This window comes from Aptenodytes patagonicus, chromosome 3 (genome assembly GCF_965638725.1).
Source record: "Aptenodytes patagonicus chromosome 3, bAptPat1.pri.cur, whole genome shotgun sequence".
Lineage (NCBI taxonomy): Eukaryota > Metazoa > Chordata > Aves > Sphenisciformes > Spheniscidae > Aptenodytes > Aptenodytes patagonicus.
In genome coordinates, this window is record NC_134951.1 from 25,831,140 (window position 1) to 25,856,354 (window position 25,215).

A 25,215-nucleotide genomic window follows, 5' to 3' on the forward strand; every position below is an offset into this window, starting at 1 on the left:
TGGAAATTTTTAACTGACGTTTACAACCTTTAATTGGCATTGAAGAAGGTTTGGACTGTGCATTGGCTGTGCTTTTCATTATGGAAGAGAAACTTTGCTGCAATTCTGGATAATTTTAATTTTATTCATGTATGAGACAATATAACTTCAACACTCTCTGGTCTACTTACTAGGATCATTTTCAGAGCTGTTTGTGATTAAACATATCCTGATGTGAACTTTGTCTTTCTTCTGACAGTGTTATCATGATGAGAAATGGGAAAGCCTATTGTACTGCTCTAATTTAGGTGTTGATTGCTACCACAGCTAAAACCAGGAAAGTGGAAATAATCTGCATGCTAATAGACCAAAAAAAAAAAAAAAAAAAAAAAGAAAGAAAGCAAGCAAAAGATAGTTTGGTTTTCTTTTCATTAAAAAAGCCATACTTTGTCACTGGGGAACATGTTATTTAATAGAGGGATATTCAGTAAGATTATAAATGTTTTTTAAACATTTCACAGAATAACAGGGCTTTCTTTAGCCTCCTAAAACCAGCACCAGTCAGGTGAAGTTCAAATTCTGATAATACACAGTGAAATCATTATTGCGCAAGCTGTGTACTTCTACCCTTTAGATGGTTACTGAGTTTTCTCCTTTATACATTCTAGAAAATAATACTTTTTGTAAGAAAATATTCATTAAGAGCATTTCTTTATCATTGTTTGGGGCTTTCAAATGCATTTCCCCTGTAACTCCTAGGCCAGGGTTTCAACTGTCTGGCATCAGTACAGCATGGTTCAGTTTTACTAAGAGTGAAGTGGGAGTAATTGTGACAGAGAAAGCGATGCAAGATAAGAAAAGTAGAATTACAGGTAGAAGAGTAATTTCTGAGACAAGGACGGTTAGCAGATCAAGGATTTAAGAGGAAAAATACTGACACAGAAAGCAAGTCAGCAGCTTCCATAAAGCAACAGAGGCTGGACCTTCTCCACCTGACTGATAACTGCTGGATAGCAAAGACTCTTTGGGTACCTCATTGGGTGTGAGAAGTATGTTAATATATAGTCTCATAGCTCTTTAGTCCTAGCTGTCTATTTGTGCATTAGCTAACACACAACTGTTTTGTACTCTGAAGCTGTGAGTATCCTGTTTAGATGTAGAGTTTCTCTGTGAATGATGAAAGTTGTGCAAAGTGATCTGGAGAGGAAGGATGTCAACTTTATAGAGTGAAACCTAAATTCACGTCTCATGATGTTCAATGCTTTTAAGAGTTGATCAATTTCAAGAAATGTACATGTATTTCACAACCATTGATCTAATATATCACAGATGCAAATTAGTTATACATATTTCATATTTCTTGTCAAAATTTATCTCAATCTAGACAAGCTAAAAAAGTACTTTGAAGAAAAAAAAGGAAAGAGGAGTGGGTCATTATATTTCCCCAGAGGAAATAAATGTAGGAAAAGAATCATTTGGTGAAGTAAGTTTCTCTTCTTACAAAGCCAGCTTTTCATACAATTTTAAAGGATAGTCCAGACTGGAATGAACAAGGCCAAGATTTTAGAATAAACATCCTCTAGAACTGTAGTGGTGAGGCACAGGCACTCAGCAATTACAGAAACTGAACCTAGCCACAGACTTGCAGCCTTTAGAGACCAAGTTATTAAAACATAACAAAACAAACAAAAAGCTCCCAGCAATGACTGATTACTTGGCAAAACAGGTTAAATAATTTGGTGTCACAACTTGGGTCCCTTAAGCAGGCTCAGATACAGTTCTAATTCTTTTGGCGGACTGATAACAGAGATCTCTTTGCCCTTTGGGTTATTCTCTAAGGCTACAAGCAAACATAATTGCTGCTGAAAGAGGATAAACAGTAGCTAGAAACAGAAGTTATTTTCTGTTTTCATGTCATTAAGTTCCAAGACTGGGCATATCCGCTGAGCTTGGTCTTTCTCTAGTATTGTGTGATAGGGAATTCTTCATCAAATAGATTGGTCTTTCACACTTAACCAAGTATTTCTCAGTAAACGCTGTTCTTTGAAGTATGCTTGCAGGTGAAGAATTTAATATTTCATTATATATGCACCAGTACATGCATAGTTTATACATACTTCTGGCTTAGTTTAAAGGCAGCCAATAATTTAACTTCCTGAAGAAAAGGAAATATGTTAAGTCTTCAGCTGGAGGACATATAAGATCATTGCCTCAGCAGAATATTCATGAACAGAATAGATTTTAAAAACAAAGCAAGTTATCCTTGAATATGAGAGGGTATGGACAAATATTATGACCTGTGTTGGCTGGAAATTTGCTGTTTCCTTTTAGCTGTAGGTTCTTCAATAGAGAACAAGCAACCTATAGAAAATCAGTACCTATTTAGCAATCACATAAAGAAATCTTCTAAAAGAGACAATATCTGCATTTGTAGCAAGCTCTCTGCTGAGATGTCAAAGCTGCAGACGAGAGGCCCTCAGCATAGGAATGCATGTGTAACTTGGACACTTTGGCTCCTTATTAGCCTTTGGAATATGCAAAATGAGCTCTCATATTGCAACTCTAAATGGTGATACGGACAATGTTTTCCACTACCGTAGAATACATCCACTGGAGAATGCTGTAGCTGTTGAATTGTCATTCTGTTTGTTCTTCATTTACCCCCATGAGTTATTCATTTCACTGCTAAAACACATGGATCCAAACTTCTATTAAGTAGCTGGCAAACCATGGATATCTTTTTTTGGCCTAGCTTAAGAAAAAAAAGCCACAAAAACACCACCACCCCCCAAACAACACCAACAAACCATACTCTCGCTGTTTTGAGATATCAAAGGCTGCTAAACAAGACAGATGTTTGAACAAATCTTGACGCTCTACTTCTACAGTGTGCTTGTTCAAATCAGAAAGAAAAAGCAGCTTAGATATTACAGTGATAAGGATTACATGAAAATACAGGCAGACAAATAATCTGTCCCACACAAGAGTTTACTCTGAAGACGGAAATTATATTCGGCTTCAGTAATTGGCAGTTCTTAGGCTGAGACTCTAAAGAGTAAGGTTTCCGCCCCTTGTGACTAAACATATACAGCAATTTGAGAGCTGGCCAAGATGAGTAAATCCATAGGATAACTGCTATTATAGCAGTTAACAGAGCAAAGAAATACAAGGGAGATTTGGCAGAACTTTAAAGGGCATTGGGTACAGCACCAATGAAATTAATGGAACCAAAGCAATTTATAAAATGTAGATACAGTCTGGTGTAGATATATTGGCTAGGCTGTCTCCTCCTCCTAGCCCAGTACTTTGCTGAATATATACCATGCTTCGACTACTCTGCAGTAGTTCCAGGATCAGGAAATGCAAATGTCTACACTTGGTATTTGCCAAAACTATTTTATGAATAAATATTTCATAAGTAAATGTTTTATTAGTTTTTATGACAAAATTATTTTTTGAGTAAAATAACTAGTTTTTTGCCATCTGCTGGAGCACTTGAGTTCATAGCTGTAATATATACCTCAGTCACTCATTTAATATTTTTGACAGCAAAGTAGAATTCTATCTAAATACATATACATGAAAACATTCACCAGCGACAAGCACTCTCCAAATGACACTATTAAAATCAGTGTTGATTCTGTCCTTTTAATTTCCTGTATGATTCTGACTGCAATTTATACCTTTGAGCAGAAAATGTCTTTGCATTGTGTGACATTCACAGAAAAGCAAGCAGTTGCAATGGCATTCTCTTTAAGACCATCCTGTAGTCATCTTATTAGGTTGCTATACTAGAAAACATGAGGTAGTAACACACTAAGCAGAGTTAAATTGGGATTTGAACTGTATATTTTAAATATGCATATTTCACTATATTTTTAATAATAGCAATGGCATGAAATAAACATGCCTACTTCACCTAGATAGCTGAGTCATTTGTTGAATTCACTCTTGCAAGACCCAAAAAGATTGTACATATTAAAGCTCTATGAATGCATTTACCTTGTCTTTGAAGCATAAATTTTCCAAAGTCTTTTCCATGTATATCACCTTGATAGGTAAAAACACCTCTTTCAAGCCCTGATGATACCTAGAATATGTTGAAACAGAAAAAAGATTTCTGAATCAAAAAAGCCCAATGTTTAGCAATTTGTTTTTCTGACTTAGAGCAGATATATGGAGCCCACATTTTCACTTTTACCCCTTAAAATATTAGTGAATTCTCTATGTTTATACAATAATTATCATTTTAAGTTTGCAACAGTATTAAACAAAGTTTCAAAATAACAGCCACAATGACTTTAAAATTTCTGATGTATATTGCTGGGTTTTAAAATTCTTCAACTGGCATACACATAATTGAATTAATATATGGATATAGAAGTCTACTGAATTGACAGATTTTAAATTATTTTTCATAGAAAGCATCAAGAAACACAAAGGAGAACTGCAAAGAGTGAAATAACTCTATTTTTCTTCAAGATTAAATGTAATTTTATTACAGTGAACTCTTCACCAAACAAAAAAAAAGGACAATATTTCTAAAGGTAAAATTCCCACTCTTATCTAAGGAAACAAGGCAAAAACATGGCAAAATACGCTGATTCATTCCACCTTCCCCTTAGTAAACTAAAAGTTCTAACAGGAGTGAGGTAGATAGAAGTTTGTATACATATTTTTGAAAAGAAAAATAATGTGATCTCTACACTGACATCTAGAGTGCTGTATTCCGTATTTGTAATATAAAAAGTTGGATAGAGTTATATAGGAAATCACAAATTGCTTAAAATTTTAAACTCAGCAAGCTTTATCCATAGCGGTCTGGTTACTCACATAACCATCGAGTGCCCAGTTGTCATTTTCAAACTTGCTTACAAAAATGTCACTAGGTCCTTTAATCTGAAAAACTTTCAAGAGCAAATGGGCTTCTTCTTTCTTGTAAACACCTATTAACATAAAGGAGGTAACACATGCCTTTTAAACAATTTTTCAACCAGGTTGTTCAAATGTCCTTTCAAAGCTAAGTATATCACTTTAGAACTAAAAAAATTTGTAGAAAACATTCTGTAATAACAAAATTTTATAACCTGGAAAAAACAAGATTTAAAGTGCTGTAATAACAGGATCTTATTTTACTGATCTTTTGCCCACATTGTATTTGATAAGAGGATACAAAGATGGTTTTGTACTGTTTAATTTTATACATAAATGGGCAAGAATATTTGTCTTTTCATACAATATTTCAATAATTCTAAATACAGATAGAATTCCTTGCCTGAAATTTCCTTGAACTGGAAAAAATTGGATTTTACTCACATCACAACAGTATATTGCTATAGTAAATATTGATAGTGCAGTGAAAGAAAATTTGCTGTTTGGCAGCCAACTACTGAAAATCTCTCTGAACTCTTGACCTTAAAAGGTACTGAGAGCTGATAATGCTCTTTTCAAATATAACTGTGATCAGAGGCTAAATCAGAAATTCACAGTCAGATTTGCAGAAAGAAATGCACGGTGTTGATTAAAAGTTATGCATAACTGCATATGCATAATTTACTGAGTTATTTAATTATCTGTGCCTATTTTATGTTATGTCATTATCAAGACCATATTGTTTTAAAGCAGATATTAATCACTATTGAATAATGGAGCTTTTCAGTGGTACAATTCTTAAAATGACTATCTACACTTCGTCTGCCACTTCAATGTTACCTGTGAGTTCAGCACATCAATAATATTCAACAGTCCAAGATTAAAAAAACCTACCTCAAAATTTATTTGAAATGTAAGGGGAAGAAGAGATGGGTGACTGCATATAAATTGACTGAAATCTGTGCAGACCATTACATTAGGACCTTTACTTTTGTAAAATAATCAGAAAAAGATTTTTAGTGAAAACATAAAGTTTTTATTTCATTTTGTGTCTGGTAGAAAATACAACAAAACTGAACAGATGAAAAAAATTAAAAGAACAGCTTTTTTAACACTAAATTCTGAACCTACCTGATAGTTTGAGTTGTATGTTGGATGCCTCAATGAACGTGGCATTCACTTTGCTACTTGTAGTATTGAACCAATCAACAGTCAGAGTAGCAGGCTGTCTTTTTCCTAAATATTCATAAAACCCTTTCCACAGTGAATTTATAAAAAACACATCTGAGGGAACTAAATAGAAGTGGGAAAAAAAGAAACAAAGAAAGAAGTAAACTACAATGAAGTTGCAATCTTTCTAGCCATACTTATGCTCTTCATTTTTTCTGTTACACCATCAATCTACTGTTCTGAAGAGGTATTATAGTAAAAATTTTACAACAGTAAAGACAACATATCTAATGACCTTTCCACACAATTGCCTATCATAAACTACACCTGTCCATTACAATATATGTTCTTAAATAACCTCACACTTCATAGTTTGTGTGCATTTGAAGGTCTGATGACTGATTAGCTGTTGACTGTCTCTTAATCATACACTTCCTAATACACATATCATAAAGAGGAAGGATAATAACTTCTTTAGTGCCTTTTGCTTTCAAATTGTGCAAAAGCCACAAGCAAATGTTCAAGCTCAATGTGGCATGATTTGAAAACATCATTAGTATGTTGTCTGTGCTACCACTGGATTCCAAGTGAGTGGAGACCCACCACATGGCTTTGAGTACAACAGCTTCAGAGAATCTTAAATGCTTTCTTTCCAAAACAAAACTCAGTGTACAAGTGGGGCTTTACACAAGGGAACTTCAAATTAATACTAAAGATCTGAAGCATTTAATTTCAACTGGTATCACAGTCTTTATTATTCATAAATTTCCTGCAAATATATGAATCCTATAAAGGGTCTTTCAGACTCTTTTTCTTACGTATTTCTCATTGCTTTGCTACAATAGTGACAAACAGTAGATTTGAAACCTAACATTTTTAAAATGTTAAAATTATTTTTATTTGTCTTTGGTTTGAATTAAAAATATGTGTCTGAAGTTATTCTCATGAAGGTGAACATCTAGTATTACTGGTATGAACCTGACAGGTGCTATGTAAGACGTTTATAAAGGAGCAGACACCATACTTCTTTCGTCACATTCAACATCTTCAATATCTAGTTTCCCTGACCGTTCTAACTCTCAATAATAGCTGTTAATCTTTGTGAAATAGTACTGTTGACTCAGTATTTACAGAATTTACACTTACTGAAGATGGGTAGAATCAGTAGGGGAAGAAAACAGCAAAATATATTTCTGCTTCCCCAGTCATGTTTTTGTAAAAGGTTAAAATGCAAGTGCTGCAGTCCTATGGATGCTGCTGAGGAATCAGTGGCGGTGACCCAATTCTGCCGAGCCCTTGGCAATGTCCTTGCCTTTCCTACCCACTGTGGGCAAATGCAGAATGAGAAAAATGAACTGGGTTTTATTACACTAATACTGCACCAACTGCAGATTCTCCTCAGAACATGACAAATGGGGAAATCCATGGCTACTCATTATAACAGCTTCCTAACTATTTTCGCAAAGACTGTACAAAACAGTGAGAACCATGGGAACTGGACACGGTATTGTAGTTCTTAAACTTCATGTGGGTATTGTGAGAATTCTTTAGTTGCAACTTATACTCTATTACAATTTACAGTACTGTAAAAGTTATAGTTACTATTGCTTATAAAAACATTAACTCTGGGGAAAAAATAGCAATTTAATAAACAATAATAAATATAATTTGTATTCAGATATCCAAAAGTGGGAAATCAGAACATGAATCTGTTCTGTTACAAAAACCCTAGTTTAGAAATATTAGCTTAATCCCATTTAAAATACAGATAGCAGCAAATGGAATTCTACCAAAAACCAAGATAGCAAGGTAAAGAAAATGCTCCAAAATACGTAGTGTTCTATACTAAAAAGAATTCACAATTTTAAAAGATATAATAATAGTGCAAACTTGGTTTTTAAAAACAGCTTAAAACATTTCCTTGTTAATTACTGTCATTTGTTACACAGTTTCAGTTCTCTGCTTATCATTATTGGCATTTTCAATCATAACATTTCATTTTTTTAAAAAATGTCTTTCAAATAGTACTTACTTATTGAAAGTAGTTATAAGGGACATGATGTCGTGCGAATTGATACTGATGCTCAGCATAGTGAATATATTTGGAGACTTGGTCTATATTTTAATTTGGCATTGAAACGTCAAAACCTGTGTGGTAGCAGATTATTGTATACCTTAGGTGTTCGGTGAGGTGAATCCTCCAATAAATAAGACTGTATATTAATTATAATGAATGCACATTATATTGTGCTTTATTGTGAGTCTGTAGATGCAATGCATTTGAGAAGAACTATTTATGGTTTCACCTGACACTCTCACTAATAAACTCACCAGAAAGGTTAATTATTAGCAGAAATACCTTTTTATCCCATCTACTCTACAGAGTCCTTCTGTGAACTGCCATGAGTGTGAACCATTAATTTTATTTTCCCTGCAGCTTGCAAAAATTCAGAATATAGAGTTGCAAGCTCATTTATTTGGTGAAAACTCTGCTCTTTGTTAAATAAGTCAGTAAAAAAAATTTAGGCCTTTCAATTTCTGAAAATGATTGAACCTAAAAAGATCTACATAAGGATTTCTCAGATGTATTTGTCTATTTTGTCACTGGCAGGAGGAAAAAGCTAACTGAACACATGTTCATGAGGAAGCATAGAAAAGCAGCGGTAATGTTTGCCTGCTGGTGGTGGTCCACACAGTTTAGGAAATCCTATCTTAAAGTACCTTGAGAGTTTCCATGAAATGAAGGCCATCAAAATTTCCAAAACTGGTTTTTGGTTTTTTATGGTTTCTTACAACCCTTGCAATGCAAAGGACAGAACTTTGAGCCCAATCCCTACAATTATAGTCTACATTCATTATAAGGCTCTCCATTATAGCAATCTCTCTGATATAAAGCTACTTCAAATCTGAGTTTTGTGTATATATGCTGTATTTTTTTGGCTTGACAGGTTTTTTTTGTGCAATTCACAAAATTGGTACTGTAGAAATTAAAAAAAATATTGTTTGGGAAATAATTTGATAGAATAGGTTTTACATGGCACCTGTTATTATGAAAGACCTCAACATTTATATTCCTTTGAAATGAGTAATAAATACTTAAGTTAAATATTGGAAATAGTTTTATTATCCATAACAATCTAGGGTGTAAATCAGTTTAGATCTAAAACTCTTTTTGTATACAAACCTGGAGTTTTAGTTATTGTTTCATTAACTTCTCTCACTCCTTTACCTACAAGTAAAAAGACAAATTATCATTTTCATGAACATATTTGTTTGTTTTTTAAATAGAATGTTAGAACAATTCCTGATGGATGCAATCATCTCTTATCCAATAGAGCCATATTTAAAACAGAAATAACTGATCTTGAATCCTTTACATGTTCAAACCTATACACTTACACAAAATTATCAGAAAATAATTTAGGTAAACAATATTTTTACTGTGGAAAGTTGTCTGGCTAGCCAAGTATTTCATACATTTAGGCCTAAAATTTTTATATCAGTCCCAGTGCTATAAAAGAGAGCCTTATAGAGGGGACAAATACTATATCTAATTATGAATAATAATATATTAAATATAGTAAAAATTGTGTTAATAAAGATTGATACGTTTATGACACAAACCAGCAAAAGCCAGATAGCTGGATTAAGATGACAGGATCAGATATCATGGGAAAGGATCACAACCCATGTAATTTGCTATATTTCTGGTACACTCAGCAGAGTTATGTCCATTGACCCAAGATCAAGTTCTGGCCTCATATCATTAGCCACTTTAAAAAGGCTAATGTCCCATAGGAAGATTTGGTCTTACGTGTTTTTTTTTTTCTTTAGGAGCAGAAATTCACTGATTAAGTGCTAAGAAAGCACAAGAAGTGTGGGGCACTCAAGGAGAATTATACCTAAAGACTGTAAGCCAATAAAAAAAGAAATTGATTTTTGCTTATAGAAACCTATTCTGTATTTAATTTAAAAAAAAAAAAGAAAATTAACAAAAAACATACAAGATTTTTTATCTCAAATTATTAATTATATAGCACCCATGAAAATTCACCCTTTAGGAAACTAGAATAAGAAGATAAATTTTTATGTGTAGAACATATGTCTTGACAATTTTGAAACAAAGACATCTACACATGCATTAATGAAAAATCAAATGTTGTTCAAACATCAAATATTTTTAGCATTCTTTGACATATTAGAATTAAAAATCATGTTGCAAACATCTTTCCCATGGCATCTGACTATTTTTCCTTTATTCATATTCTAAATAGAATTTTGTTTTATTTTCCTGAATTGGGAACTTATAGCCATGTTTATTCACATGTGAAGAGTAAATTTAGCCCTCATAAGTATATACTTAGAGTTACTCTAGCAAAATTATATGCAATTTACATGGATATAAATAAAAGTGGAATCTGGTGTAAAGATGTATTTATTTTTTTATTTTATTGTTCAATTTTATTTTAGAAGATTTTCTTAGACAAAAAACATATGTGAATAAATCTAAAAGCCAAGCTGTGAAATAACTTTTTTTGTTCCTAATAGAAAATCATACATTAAACAGTGAATGCATTGAAATACTTTTAAAACTCTGACATAAAGATATATACAGTTAAAAGTAATACTATATTATTTAGGTTTTGTTTGCTGTTGTTAGGGGTAACAACATGTTACATGCTATGTATGTGTGCCTGTGCATTTACACACACATATCCCCAAGTTTTCCTCCATGAGTTCTAGATGCTATGCTCACTTAGATTTTTTTACTGTTTCTTTCATAAAGTACAAGCTGTTGTGTCATATGCGTTTTTAAATAGTAAGTAGAAAAAATTAATCCTACTATATAAAATAAAAATATCAGGGAAAATGAAATCCAACCAAGTAGGGCCCAACATATCACTTGAGTAATGACTTACTTTTACAAATAGGTGATTTTCCTGTCCATTTCATATCTGGTTTACATGTCCGATGCTCTGATCCACCAGCAAGAAAAAATCCTGGCTGACAAGTATACACCAAAGTATACCCTAAAGTAGGAAGATCTATTGCTTTCACATCTACATGTGCCGGTGTCTCTGGCTGCCTGCAAGCATGAGCTGCAAAGGGTTTTTTAGAGTTAGAAAAAGTGGTGGCAAACAGTTTCTATAGGATTAGAGTATGTAATTTGAAATAAATGCATGCCAACTTATTCCCTTTCATTATGTAAACTTTGTACACCTTTTAGAAATGTCAAGTAGTTATTACTTATAAAAGTAACACCCTGAGTGTATAGTTTTATTATTGTGGGAAGATGGAAATGATAGTCACATATATTTAAACAATACACCAAAATTAAATCATGATAGCAAACAGAAAAGTGTTAAAATGAAGGGAAGCACATGCCATTGTATATGGTGCAATGATTGGTCCTGCAAATTATTGTACTGTCACAGCTTCAAGCATCACTTCTACTCAATATTTTAAAGAGCCTTGAAAATTACAGAGTGGTTATTGTGCTAAATAAATTCATTATAAATTTCAGTTGAAATAAAGGTTCCGTAGGAAGGCTTTGTCATAGTATATTGATTATAACAGATATGGTTGCTCAGTATGCTTCTTTCTCTGTGCTCCATGGTGTTCATTTGTGACAACCCAAAGATAATTTGAAATAGGACAAGAATCTTAGGTCATTCTAATGAATTACTTTTAGCTTAGATCAATGTATTTTAATACAATATTTATTTGATGTCCTCCAACCCATACAGAGCTATGAATACACTAACCATTTGCATACCCATGCATAGCCCAGAAGAGCTGAATTTTGCTGAGTTCTAGTTTATAATTCACAAAATACCAGCCAACAAAATAGCCTCATGGCATATTTCAGGCTACTTTCTGTTCCCTATTAATCCAACACACACAAAAAACCTAGATTAATTTAAAGCAGCTAATGCAGTGGGTTAATGAGGACAGACTTTTTTGAGTAAAACTGATAAAATTATTGTGAACCTCATAAAAAAAAAATCAGAAAAATCTTACTTCAGATTACTATCCCAAATACATCTTTGGTCTTAGAATAGGAAGCAAAAACCTTAAAAAATACTGTTTTAAATAAAGTTTACTTTTTTGTAGCATATCATTTACTACAAATTTTCACATGCATCACTTTTTAACTCTTTTAAAATTGCACAATATTCTAACTCATTAGATAAGAAACCAGACTTACGAATGCATTCAGACTGTATGCCACTCCAAGTTAAGTTAGCAAGACAAGAACGGGTGGTAGATCCCTGAATATGATAACCTTTTCTGCATCTGAAAAAGACTGTGCTCCCAACCTAAGGATCAAAACAGAATATTAAATAAAAGAGGTATCCATCATGTGTAGTCAGATATAAAGACAGTGATAAGCTACTAGAGATATTTTTTAAAAAATAAAAATGTCCTCTTTTTACAGTTTCTAGAGTTAAACTTTTTTTTAAATGAGATTACAAGTTTGAGCAATTGATCTTTTGTAACCTTATTTGAAAGCAATAAGTGGAAAAATATTGACAAGGGTGTGCACATGGAAAAGAATGACACTCATACATTTCAGCTTATTAGTTTGTCCGTGTGACAGAAGCAAACTACATGACTGAGATGTCTCTCTTTCCTGTACATCACTGCATATATTTCAATAGAACTTGACCATAAAGTTTGTTTCAAGGGTTTCTCATTGTGTGACTTGAGTAAAAATGTTTTTTAAGAGGAAAACAGAAAAAAGAAAACTATGAAGAACTGTTCCATCTACAAATAAATTCACTAGAGAAAACTCCAGGCCACAATTCCTTCCACAGCATTTGTTACTGTAAACTACCTAAGTTTTACTTGAGATGTTCAATTAGCAGAGTGATGTTATGGAAAGCCTTCCTACGGTCAACTGTGATATGACCTTTCTCAGAAGAAAAGGTAAAGTAACTGAGAAAACTCTCTTTAGACCTCCGTTGAGAATAGAAAAGCATGAAAACTGGATACAGAATTGCAAGTAATGAAGAATTTTCATAACATACGAGAGAGAGATTGTGTAGAAAGTTCTAGTAAAATGGACTTATTGATAGTATTGACAAAAGTAACCAGAATAAACGCCAGGCCAAGATATTAAGGATGTGGGGCTGACCAGTAAAGCATTTCTTTCATTTTGAATAAAACATCTTGGCTATAAATATGATCGGATGAAATGAAAAAAAAAAAACCACCACAAAAATTAATATTAATATTAATTGAAAGTATATGACCTATTAATAAAGTAACATATCACATGGACAAATGCAAGTAAGTTGCAAATGAGCAGTGATCAATGCATATTAATAAAATACCTTGCAGGTATATAAATGCAGATAGCTCTACACTGCAAATTTCATAGAAGGACTTCAATAGACATTAAAAATGGGCAGTTATCTTCAAAAGTGGCTACCTGTTAACTATATACTCATTTACATAGAAACAGATTATCATGGTAGATGTTCAGCAAATGCAACATCAGTTCTTCCTGTAGTGGCTTGGGAAATTCACTGGTATTTTTAAAGGTCAAATTACTGATATGGCTTTGTAGACTTATCTGTTTATAACTATTTTTAAACATATTAATCTCTCTATCTTGCCAAGGACACACAGCATGTCTGTAGTAGAGACCAGAACAGAGTGTAGCTGGTCTTGACTCGTAAGTCATCTTTCTTCACACTGAAAGAGTGGTGAAACATTGGAACAGGCTGCCCAGGGAAGTGGTTGAGTCCCCATCCCTGGAGGTATTTAAAAGACGAGTAGATGAGGCACTTAGGGACATGGTTTAGTGGGCATGGTGGTGTTGGGTTGACGGTTGGACTCGATGATCTTAGAGGTCTTTTCCAACCTCAATGATTCTATGATTCTATGATTCTTGTGAAATTGCGGATTCTGGTATCAGTAAGTAATGATGAGCTGCAAATATTTCCTCACTGATTGTCCTGGTTTCGGCAGGGATAGAGTTAATTTCCTTTCTAGTAGCTGGTACAGTGTTTTGGATTTAGGATGAGAACAAAGTTGATAACACACCGGTGTTTTAGTTGTTGCTAGGTAATGCTTACACTAGCCAAGGACTTTTCAGCTTCCCATGCTCTACTGACTGAGGAGGCTGGAGGTGCACAAGAAGCTGGGAGGGGGCACAGCCAAACTGGCCAAAGGGACATTCCATACCATGTGACGTCATGCTCAGTACATAAACTGGGAAAAGCTGGCCGAGGGGGCCGCTGCTCGGGGACTGGCTGGGCATCGGTCAGCGGGTGGTGAGCAATTGTGCTGTGCATCACTTGTTTTGTGTATTATTATTATTATTATCATATTATTATTATCATTTTATTTCAATTATTAAACTGTTTTTATCTCAACCCACGAGTCTTTCTAACTTGTGCTCTTCCAATTCTCTCCCCCATCCCACCGGGTGGGGGGGAGTGAGCGAGCGGCTGCGTGGTGCTTAATTGCTGACTGAGATTAAACCACGACACTGATCCAAAAGACCAAGCAAAAAAATAGTGTCTAGGTTCAAGGTAATTTCAGACTTATATTTCTTTCTCATTTTACAGGTAAAAGTAAAAATAAAAGCAGTGCACTCTTTGTATAATACTTGGATGAAAAACATTGGAGGCATTTGTAACAGTCACAACACAGTGAAGCACAAAAGACACAAAATGAATGAGGCAAGACAGAAGTGATGCTGATAGATAGGGGAACACCCTTCAAAGGTCTGCTGCCTGTCATCACACTTTTCTGTAATGAGGAAAGACTGTTAAAAGCTGGTTTATAGAAGCTTGGCTAAGTCATACAAACAGGAAACCCCACTAATCACATATGCCAAAAAAATATCTACTTCGCTAGTAATTGGAGAGAAGTCTACATCTTGTTGTACCAGATAGTGATCTGAGAGTGAAAGCACATACCTGAGAAAGACTAAATACAGAACTGATGAAGACCTACTATTGCCTCTAGAGGTGAATGAGAAGAGAAAATTAGACTTCATGTTCAACAGATATTGGAACAGTGAATTGGACAGTACAATTCTGGTATTAAAGACAACTCGCGAGGCAGATAAAAGGGGGAGAGAAAATAAAACAAACCCCTGATCAAATTAGGTGCAAAGATTAAAGTTGGTTTTGAAGTGATGATGGGGACAGGTACAGGGTCAAGATGAGACAACAGACAGAAAGGTAACTGCACCTATTACTGGAAGAAGAACCACCTTAGGAGTAAGGCCACAAGATGTGGGTAGGAGAGAAGTGCCTTGGCATCTGTGAGCCAGGCAGGAGCAGAAGGTGAATAAAAGAGCTGACAGCCACAGCAATGACAGACAGCACAATTGTAGGAGAGGGAGGGTACCGATAACCGGAGGAACTTACAGAAAGGATTTTTTGAAAAACTGTTCTACTAACTCGATCGTAATACCATGTGGCATACTGCCCTAGGTTCAGAAATAAACAGGAAACCCAAACGGAACATATTTTAGATTGCAGTCACAAATATTTATACCTGAAGAATCTATCCACATGGGGTTAATCAATCTATATGATGATTGTGCATTGGTCATTGCTTCATCTACTTTTATTTCCTCAGTCACTTTTCTGACTGTCACTTGGTAAACTAATAACCTGTGGGGAATTTGGAAATTATAGAAAGGACATTCATCACAGAGAATCTGGATCCAACACATAGAATAATTTTACCTTCTCTGACTGAATAAAATGTAACATGAATTGCTATTTTAGTAAAGCCACTTACTGACTTTTTTGTCAAGGACTACATGGCCTCTGGATCAGACAGGTCTTTGGTTGTTAGGTATTTACTGACTATTCATCAATATATGAAAGAATTATGATCATAAAGCAAAGTAATTATATCATGTCATATCATATTAGGTAATCAATGTATAAATAGTCCTCCCTACTGAAGTCTCCTAAAGGATTGAACACATGATATATTGCAAGGTTAGAAGTTCTTTCTTTAAGCTGTATGTTAAAAAAAAAAAGCTTGGATTGAAGCATGAGTTTTTATTAAAAAGGAGTGGAAATTTCCTAAGGTTTACATCAGACATTTAAGCCTACAGATAATTTAATATATTTGTAATTATTAAATGCATCTTAATTTTAGAAAGCTAATAAATAAAAGAAAGAATTACCTCATAACCTCTGGAACTGTTTTGTATTCCAAAATGTGGAGTACCAGGGTCTGTACATGTATTGTGAGCTGGATCTAATGTAAAATGTGAAACACGACAGCTATTATTATGATATGGAAAGAGTAGTCTAAAACTGTTTGCAAAAATTAAGTCATTTCATCAGTGTCTAAGGACGACAATAATTGAATTTTTAATGGAAAGTGTGTATTTCTACATATTACATTTGTATTTCCAATTAAATTTCCAAGATGGATCACAGTACTTTGTTTCACTACATTGCCATTATTTAAGGGTATTTTTTGCAGGTGTCTTTGGCAATGTAGACTTTAGAGTTAGAACTGCATTAATTTTTGCTAAGCTTATCCTTTTAAACCTTTTTGAGTACATAATGTATTCCACTATTTACAATGCAGATGCAACATATAGGGAAATCTTTTTCTTCTCTTCTTTCCCAACTAACAGCTTAATGATTGAGTTAGATGTCTAAAAAAACCCCAACCCCCCAAAAACCCCAAACCCAAAACCAACCTGCTTTCTTATAGCAAGTAAAATACTTAATTTTTTGATAAAATTTTTTTCTATGTCACCAAATAAACAGAAGTTTCAAATGGACTACTACCTCAGTGGTTGCTGGAGAATGAAAAGGCAGTCGCCCACAAAAAAATGTACACCAATAGAGTATAACTAATTATATGATGATCAGTTTTGTAAGTGTAATTTAAAGCAGCCTGAAACTGTTTTTGATTTAGCAATGTCCATTTCACATTCTGATAGTGTATTTGCTTTGGGGTTGTCCAGTCACATCCACCAGGTAGACAGCACAGGACTCAATCCGATGGATCTTTCTGTACTATGTGATTCCCTCTTGGCAACCAAGTCTGCTTTTGTGCTGACACTGCATTACGAAGAATGCAGCTTGGGAATATATTTCATCTGTAACCATTTTTAGTCTTGTGTAAATGGAAAATTGAACTTATCATGTACAATAATGTGATATGTCATTTCACTCTTGGTCAACTTCCATTTTCCATGTTGGCCATCAGTAGAGCATAACAATTCAACTGGACTGATATTTACCAAAGGCTTCAAAAGTTAGGTGGATGTTGACCTAATGTGCAAGAATAAAACCCAAACACACTCCTGACCCTAAGCTGTTTGAACAGCTCAAGAACTTTTTACAAATTATCATCAGGTGGAATGCCATTGCTAACAATAGACACATGAAGCTGAATTGACTTTTTAAGATATGTCTCATCTGAAGAAACAGTAGGGAAAAAAGGAAGAATTCTCAAAGTATTTTAAGGAAATTATCAATTTCCAGAAATAGAAAAGCTTGCCATCATTTGCTATCATATGGTACTTCTAGGCATAGCTCTAGGTATTGTTCACAGATCTGAATTTTCATATTGCTTAACAATGGTCTAATATTTTCCTTTTACGATAACATAAAAACTATGATGTAAAAGAAAAGCTTATATCTTTGATGCAGTATTTGCCATGTACTATGCCATATAAAATATAAACAGAAATGTCATTATGACATTTTCAAATTTAATTCTTCACAATAGACCTGAGATTTAGTTTTTGTAAACCTTCTTGCCTCTGTTACAAAACATAGATGTAAGATGGATTGCCCAGCTCATAAAAACTATGGACAGAAGTAGTTTTGAATTCATATTCAAGAATTGTATTGAGTGTTAAGTTCTTAATTTACAAATAACAGGCTGCTTTCAATAATCATGCTTGCCACCTTTTCCCAGAATGCCCACCCCAGCTCTTACACGTACCCAATATCTCAGCCACAGCAAAATACATAAATAGGCTACAGTCTATATCTGAATGTGTTTGTTTAGAAATATCAAATATGATTTTTCTATTATAACACCAAAATAATTTTCTTTAGCAAGTCACCCCAAGTTGGATCAAATTCTGATGTCAGTGGGAGTTACAGGTGTCCAGCATTTCTCTCAGTTAGTCTGATTATGTAACATGCTAAAAGCCTATCAGTTGCACATCAGTCAATGAGAAACTGATAGTACTTGGCAGTTAATCAGAATTTCAAAAGATCAGACTCAGCATGCTTCCTCCTTTTGAGCTGTACAAGCCACTTACACATAGTCCAAAAAGCTTTTTGATTTAGGATTGATTCTGACAAATGCCTTTAACTCTACAGTGACAGAATCTGGTCTTTATTCTGTCAAAGGTCTTTAATCTGCCAAAGATACACAATATTCTGTGTAACTAAAAGATTCTAAAAATAGATGGAACAAATTTATGTGCTTGCACTTATTGACATTCTGCATTTCCAGCAGACAAGCAATCATGTAAATTTACAAATGACTTCATATGTGATTGTGTTTATCCTAAAATTTTTATACTCAAAATATAACCTTATTTATCTAGTTCTTTTTATATTACACAGACATTTTCTATATTTGGAAAGCTAATTGCTAGATTTATGATAGTGTAATTGTTTATCAAGAATATTCTCAGTAGCAACAGCATAAGTAGTGGTAGTTATTACCAATGCATGTTGGCTGAATTCCACTCCAAGTACCATCTGCTTGACAGAATCTTCTTGAAGAGCCTATCAGAATAAAAGGGGGTCTACACTGAAAGCTAACTTCAGATCTGTAGGTGAAACTTTTTCCATTGAGGCGTCCTTCTGCTGGAGTACCAGGATCACCACAAAACACGGCTAATACATAAAAAAGAAAGAAAGAAAAAAGTTATTAAAAACCGCACATGTTTCAACTTAAGTATTCTACATTGTTTTATGTGCAAGTCAGGCATACTGAATGTGAGTGCAAATGTTATGTTCATTTATCTGTGTAGGATTGTAGCTCAGATAAATTCTTGACAGCAATTTAAAATTGTCGCTGTTATAATTATTATAAGCATAAAACTTAACCTGGAAAAATAGACCTTTTAATTGAGATACTTAAATGCTGATTAGATTTGGATGACAAAGTAATCTCAAAGTAGACAATGCTATATTGTAATGCTTCAAAATGTATCCAGTTTTCACATCAGTCACCCTCAGATGAGTAGGCTGGAAATTTTTGCCCTAATTAAGTAAAAGGAAAAATGTTTGTCAGAGTCCTGACAAGATTTCAAGCACTGAAAGATATGAGCTGACAGATTTAGAAGAAGCTGAAAAACAAATACAAACAAGATATGAGGTTATGTACTCGCCTTCAGGAAAGAAAAGAATTTAGAAAGGAGAGCAAAGCTATGAGGTTAAGGGTTAGGATCCTTGTTTTCATCTGTTAATGGAAATGGAAACAGGGAAGAAAAAAGGAAACGTGTAAATCATGCTCACCACGAGTCAAATTCAGAACACTCAAAAAAATTATCAGTGAGGCAAATGGTGATGGATCCAATTAGGTAATAAGAGATAGAGGTGACTTTTGGGGAAAGGAAGAAGACCATGACCTTAAGCTGGCACAACCATTCAATTTCATAATGCAGTATGCTTTTTGGAAGAAGGAGGGAGAATCCTGCAGTAGTCCATATATTACCTGATCTAGCTGAGTCCTTTTTAAACTATGAGAAACTGACTGTAGTCCGAGAAAACTGATTGTAGCTTTGGTGAAGCCCAACACAACTGTACCCTGAAAACTTACGCAAACATTGTGGGATGTCTCCCCGCCAAATTCCTCGACCCTCACAGGAGAGAATAGCTGTGTTAGATAGCTGATAGCCTTCTGCACAGCTGTAACTCACACTGGCACCCCAGTGATAATCAGATCCTTCCACTTTCCCATACAGTACTGGTGGAGGGGGGCCACAGGTAATAGCTGGATCACAAAAAAAAAAAAAAAAAACACAAAACAAAAACAAAAACAAAAAACCACATAATTTTAAGACTTTATAGGTTTAGAAGAATGCAACATCATATCTAGTCATACTTTTGAAACTAAAAAAAAAATATTTCATGCTGTTCAGCTCCAGGAAAGCACTCCTGTGTTGACAAAGCAGCCTGTAACATATAGAAACCCAATTTAAATACAAAAATACCACCTCTGGGTTTAGGAAGTCCCTGAGCTGGGGACTGGTTGCTGGAAGCCAGAAAAGTATATAGCTTACCTAGTTCTGAAACTCTTCTCTACATATTCATTACTGATCATTGCTGGCAACAGGCTACTAAGCCAGGTAAAAGTATGTTTTCAATAAATATGATTTATTTCAATAAATATGTTTCTATTGATTGATTCTATGATTTTAAATATTTGCACTTTATTTTACAGTAATTTTACAGCACTATTTATAGCCCTTAATATGACTTTGTTCATTCACCTGCTCATTTTCTAAGGCTTTCAGCATATAATGGACATTGACTTTATTAGTAATTAGTGGCTAACACTCTTTAAAAATATTCTGATGCTTTCCAGCTTCTGAAAGAGTGCCCAAAGTGATGAAATCTGGAATGACCAAGTTTACATTTACACATCAGATCTTTCAACTAAGAGCACAACTGTAAAATCAGTCAGCCAGTGATTTTTACAACAGAAAATACAGTCAGTCAAATACATATGCCAAAATTTAATTAGTAGACTAGACTTAGACATCACTTTAAAGCAGTGCTAGATGAGTTGGCAGTCTAGGCCTTTTATAAGCAGAAGATGCCCTAGGCTGTTAAAATTACTCCCTGAGCTGCTGCAGTAGTGCTAACAGTTTTCACCAGGCTGCCTTATTTGCCTTTCAGCCTCATCCCCCCTATGACCTTTATGTTAGCACTTGTAATTAGCTATTTGTGAAGCATCTTTTTGGCTATTTATGACTACACTACTGCAACAAGGGAATTTTTTACAGAAAGTTTGGTTTGCAGTATCCCTTTACAGAATTTTGGCCATCTAATCCAAGATAAAAGAGCCCAAAAAGGAAAATGAGTACTTCATTCCTAGTATTTTCAAATGAGCATGCTGATAATCTTCATTGTAGAGTGATTTGGTTCCACTGTAGTCATTAATGTCACTATTCTGACCGATATTATACTACAGCATATGTACAAAATAAATACAAATTTTACACAAATGCTTACCTAAATATTTTATGTCCCAGAGAAGGTTTTGACAATTTTTTATAAATAAAGACACTAGTCAGTGAATTTCACATATAATATCAAAACAGTATTTGTAAACTATTTAAATCCAAAAGCACACCTTTACAAATTGGTTTACTCTGGTTCCAAGTGCTGTCTTTTATACAACGCATAGTAGATGAACTGGCAGGCTCCATCAAGTATCCTGGATTGCACTGATAGCTGACAGTCTTATTAAAAGTAAAATCATTTCCAAACTGAATGCCATTTGCTAATGCACCTGGGTCTCCACAGCTGATCACTAGTGAGGAAAAGAAAAAAAGGGATTTTTTTTCCAATAAACATGTAATGAAACATTGAACTCTGTATAGGTAATGTCCTTTTTCTTTTAGTGTATAAAACAAGAAAAATTTTGATCAATATATTCCACACAAAATAAAAATGTAATCTTGAATTTCTACCTAAAAAGTCATATTTTTGAGGCATTGCAATAGTGTGGGCCAAATATTTTGTTGCTTAAATACACTAGCTTAAGTCGGTACGCTCTACTGTTACTGCAGACTGTTATGTTAGTGATAGTTTTGACAGGACTTTTCCTTCCTTCATACTGGGGTCTTTGTCACATTATGCCTGATCTTAATTGTGCAATGCAATTCCAGCAGAGTTATGAAATTCCTTTTTTTTTTTATATCAGTGTACTAATGTTCTGTGGGTCTGGCCTTGGCATTGAGGCCACTGGCCCTGCTGGCTTTGCAGCACCCCTTTGCTCCCCGTTCTCTTTCCCTGATGGAGCAGCCCAATCTCGCTGCTCCCTGACTTTTGGTACTAAGCAGAATCGTTATCAGTCAGATCTGACTCATTTGGCTCTCAATAAAAATTGGCACAGTAATGTATCCAGTTAGGTAAAATCTGATTTAGAACTACCAGAACTTCATCCTCTGTATATAAGCCACAAAAAAAAAAAAAAAACAAAAACAAAAACAAAACAAAACCAAAACCTAAAGGAAACTCTAGAGGAACACCTATTCTTAGGAATAACGTTATATTTTCAATGTTGACATTCATGAGGTAAACAAATACAGAAAGTTACCTATGTATCCATCTCAAAACGATAGTTCTGGAAACATCTAGCATGTATTAAAAGGGCACGTACCTTTAGATACATAAAATATCCGTGTATTACAAGACAGATTAATTGGGAAAAAATGTGTTATTTTATCTAACAAAATATTCATTTTCAGTAGGAAAGCTGGATGACTTACTACTCTAAAGCTTTAGAGGAAGAAAGTTTATTTCTGACCTGTGCAGTCTGGAGCAGTGCCCGTCCATGTCCCATTAGCAGTACAATGTCTAGTAGTTAGCCCTGAAGTTTTATAACCTTCCCAGCAGGCATAGATGACTGAGCTGGAGAATAATATTCCATCAGTGTATATTATCATACCATTGGCTGGGGTGCCAGGGTTCCCACAAGATACAGCTGTGAAGAAAAGTTTAAAAAAAAAAAAATCAATATTTCCATGATAGGTGACTAACTGGGCAGAAAAAAAAAAAAAGGTCAATAGCTCATCTTTTAAAAAAGCTATAGCAAGTTTTATTAAGAAAATTTTTAATAGGTATATTCTTGAGTTAATATCTTATTTCTCTTTGTTAATATGATCACTTTACTTGCATTTGTTTTGTTTTGTTTTTTTTTTTCAGTAGCTGATTTAGATAGTTTGCACTTCTTGTAAATGTTCCACTCCACCCAATACAGTCACTGGAGAGAAGAAAGCTCATTCAGGACTTTCTGACAAACCTGTGCCTCTGTTTTGCCTTTGGGCACATTTTTCTATTCTCTTCCTGTCTTATGGTATCTCCTCTTTCAATTGTAAAAATGCATAAATAGCAACTTATGATCTTCCTGTCCATTTCTTTTTTGAAGCAAGAAAAGAACAGACATTCTATATTGGCCTCCATATCTTTTTGGCATCTATAGCTATACATTAAGGCAATGATTATGTTTCAGTTTCATACGTACGAGATTCGACAGTGGTTTACTTTGATTACATGTTGGTTTTTTGGGAGGGTTTAGTGTTGGGTTTTTTTATTCCAATGGACCAGCCAATCTTGAGAAGGATTTGGTTTTTGTTTTGAATTTTTCTAACAACTTTCCTGTAAAGCATCTCTATTTGACCATCCTGGCAGACAGGACACTGGCAAAAGTACAATAAAATTCCACTGTTGGACAGAGACTACTCTTCATAAGAATAAAATAAAACTATCATGAAGTTAAGAGATTAACAGGGTTAATCAAGAGTTAGGAAGAAATGTGCATCTAAATCAAACTCTTTCCTTCAATCTTCCATGGAGCATGAAGTGGTTTGTAAAGCTGGGAGGACATACTTCAACTCTCTTGCAGAGCTTTCAAGAGCTGGCAACTCTTTCTGCTCTTCCTACAGCACAAAGGAATGTGGTCTCTTGAGCGGTGAAATGATTTAGTCTAATACAATGATATGATCAAATATAAGTATGATAAAACTTAATGGCTTGGAATAGTGTGGTGGATTATCCTTGGCTAACAGCCAAATACCCACCCAGCTGCTCACTCACTGTTGCCTCCTCAGGGGGAAGGATGACAAAGCTCATGGGTCAAGATAAAGACAGGGGAATTGCTTACCAGTTACTATTGTGGGCAAAACAGACTCAACGTGGGGACAATTCCTTTAATTCATTGCCAATTAAAATAGATTTGGATAGGAACAAACAGACAAACATTAAAACACCACCTTTCCTCCCCTCTTTCCCAGGGTTAACTTCTTTCCTTCACTTCAGGCTCCTCTACCGGCCCCACGAGTGGCACAGAGGGGACAGGGGATGGGGACCTATGGTCACTACACAGCAGTTTGTCTCTGCCGCTCCTTCCTCCTTAGAGAACTGGAGGAATTCCGGTCATAATCATATCCTGAGCTGCATAAAAAGAAGCATGGTCAGCAGGTTGAGGGAGATGATTCTGCCCCTCTACTCCACTCTGGTGAGACCCCACCTGGAGTACTGCATGCAGCTGTGGTGCTTTCAGCACAAGAAAGACACAGATCTGTTGGAGCAGGTCCAGAGGAAGGCCACAGAAATGATCAGAGAGCTGGAACACCTCTCCTTTGAAGAAAGGCTGAGAGTGTTGAGGTTGTTCAGCCTGGAGAAGAGAAGGCTTCAGCGAGACCTTATTGTGGCCTTTCTATACTTAAAGGGGGCTTATAAGAATGATGGAGAGAGACTTTTTAACAAGGCCTGTAGTGACAGTACAAGGGGTAATGGTTTTAAACTAAAAGAGGGTAGATTTAGATTGGACATAAGGAAGAAATTATTTACCACGTGGGTGGTGAGAGACTGCAACAGGTTGCTCAGTGAAGTTGTGGATGTCCCATCCCTGGAAGTGTTTAAGGTCAGGCTGGGTGGGGCTTTGAGCAGCCTAATCTACTGGAAATTGTCCCTGCCTGTGGCAGGGATGTTGGACTAGATTATCTTTAAAGGTCTCTTCCAACCCAAACCATTCTATGATGCTATGATAATACTAATAATACAAATTAAAGACCATGTGCAGATACTGGTCAAGGTACAACACTGAGCTGCATTAGGAAAGCTTGGATGCATTCATTAAGGCTAAATGTATTTATGGAATTTATGCAAAGACAACAAGTCTGTGATACTTAGCATTTGACAAAATGATATTTTGACAGTAGTTGACTATAAAATAATCCTTACACTACTTATAATACTTATTTTAACTTATTTTACTTATTACATTTCCTCATATTTGCTTAATTCAATATATCGCATTCTGAGAGCAATGATCAAATCTTCATATTTATGCAAATCACAGAATCAAAGAATCACAAAATGATTGAGATTGGAAGGGACCTCTGGAAATAATCTGGTCAAGCAGCGCCACCGAGAGCCAGTTGCCCAAGACCATATCCAGACGGCTTTTGACTGTCTCCAAGGATGGAGA

At 34.8% G+C, this 25,215-nt stretch overlaps 1 protein-coding gene across 1 annotated transcript in view; it reads right to left on the minus strand.

Annotated features, from left to right (window-relative positions):
* Nucleotides 1-25,215, minus strand: part of CSMD1 (CUB and Sushi multiple domains 1) — a 1,284,461-nt gene that overhangs the window by 9,552 nt on the left and 1,249,694 nt on the right. Inside the window, exons 58-68 of the mRNA XM_076332906.1 lie at nucleotides 22,531-22,707; nucleotides 21,352-21,531; nucleotides 19,813-19,986; nucleotides 18,711-18,884; nucleotides 16,187-16,260; nucleotides 12,230-12,341; nucleotides 10,941-11,120; nucleotides 9,206-9,250; nucleotides 5,983-6,144; nucleotides 4,813-4,925; nucleotides 3,982-4,069 (exon numbers count right to left, since the gene is read on the minus strand). Of these exons, the coding sequence (XP_076189021.1) occupies nucleotides 3,982-4,069; nucleotides 4,813-4,925; nucleotides 5,983-6,144; nucleotides 9,206-9,250; nucleotides 10,941-11,120; nucleotides 12,230-12,341; nucleotides 16,187-16,260; nucleotides 18,711-18,884; nucleotides 19,813-19,986; nucleotides 21,352-21,531; nucleotides 22,531-22,707 (1,479 nt within the window). The remainder of the gene's footprint in view (nucleotides 1-3,981; nucleotides 4,070-4,812; nucleotides 4,926-5,982; nucleotides 6,145-9,205; nucleotides 9,251-10,940; nucleotides 11,121-12,229; nucleotides 12,342-16,186; nucleotides 16,261-18,710; nucleotides 18,885-19,812; nucleotides 19,987-21,351; nucleotides 21,532-22,530; nucleotides 22,708-25,215) is intronic.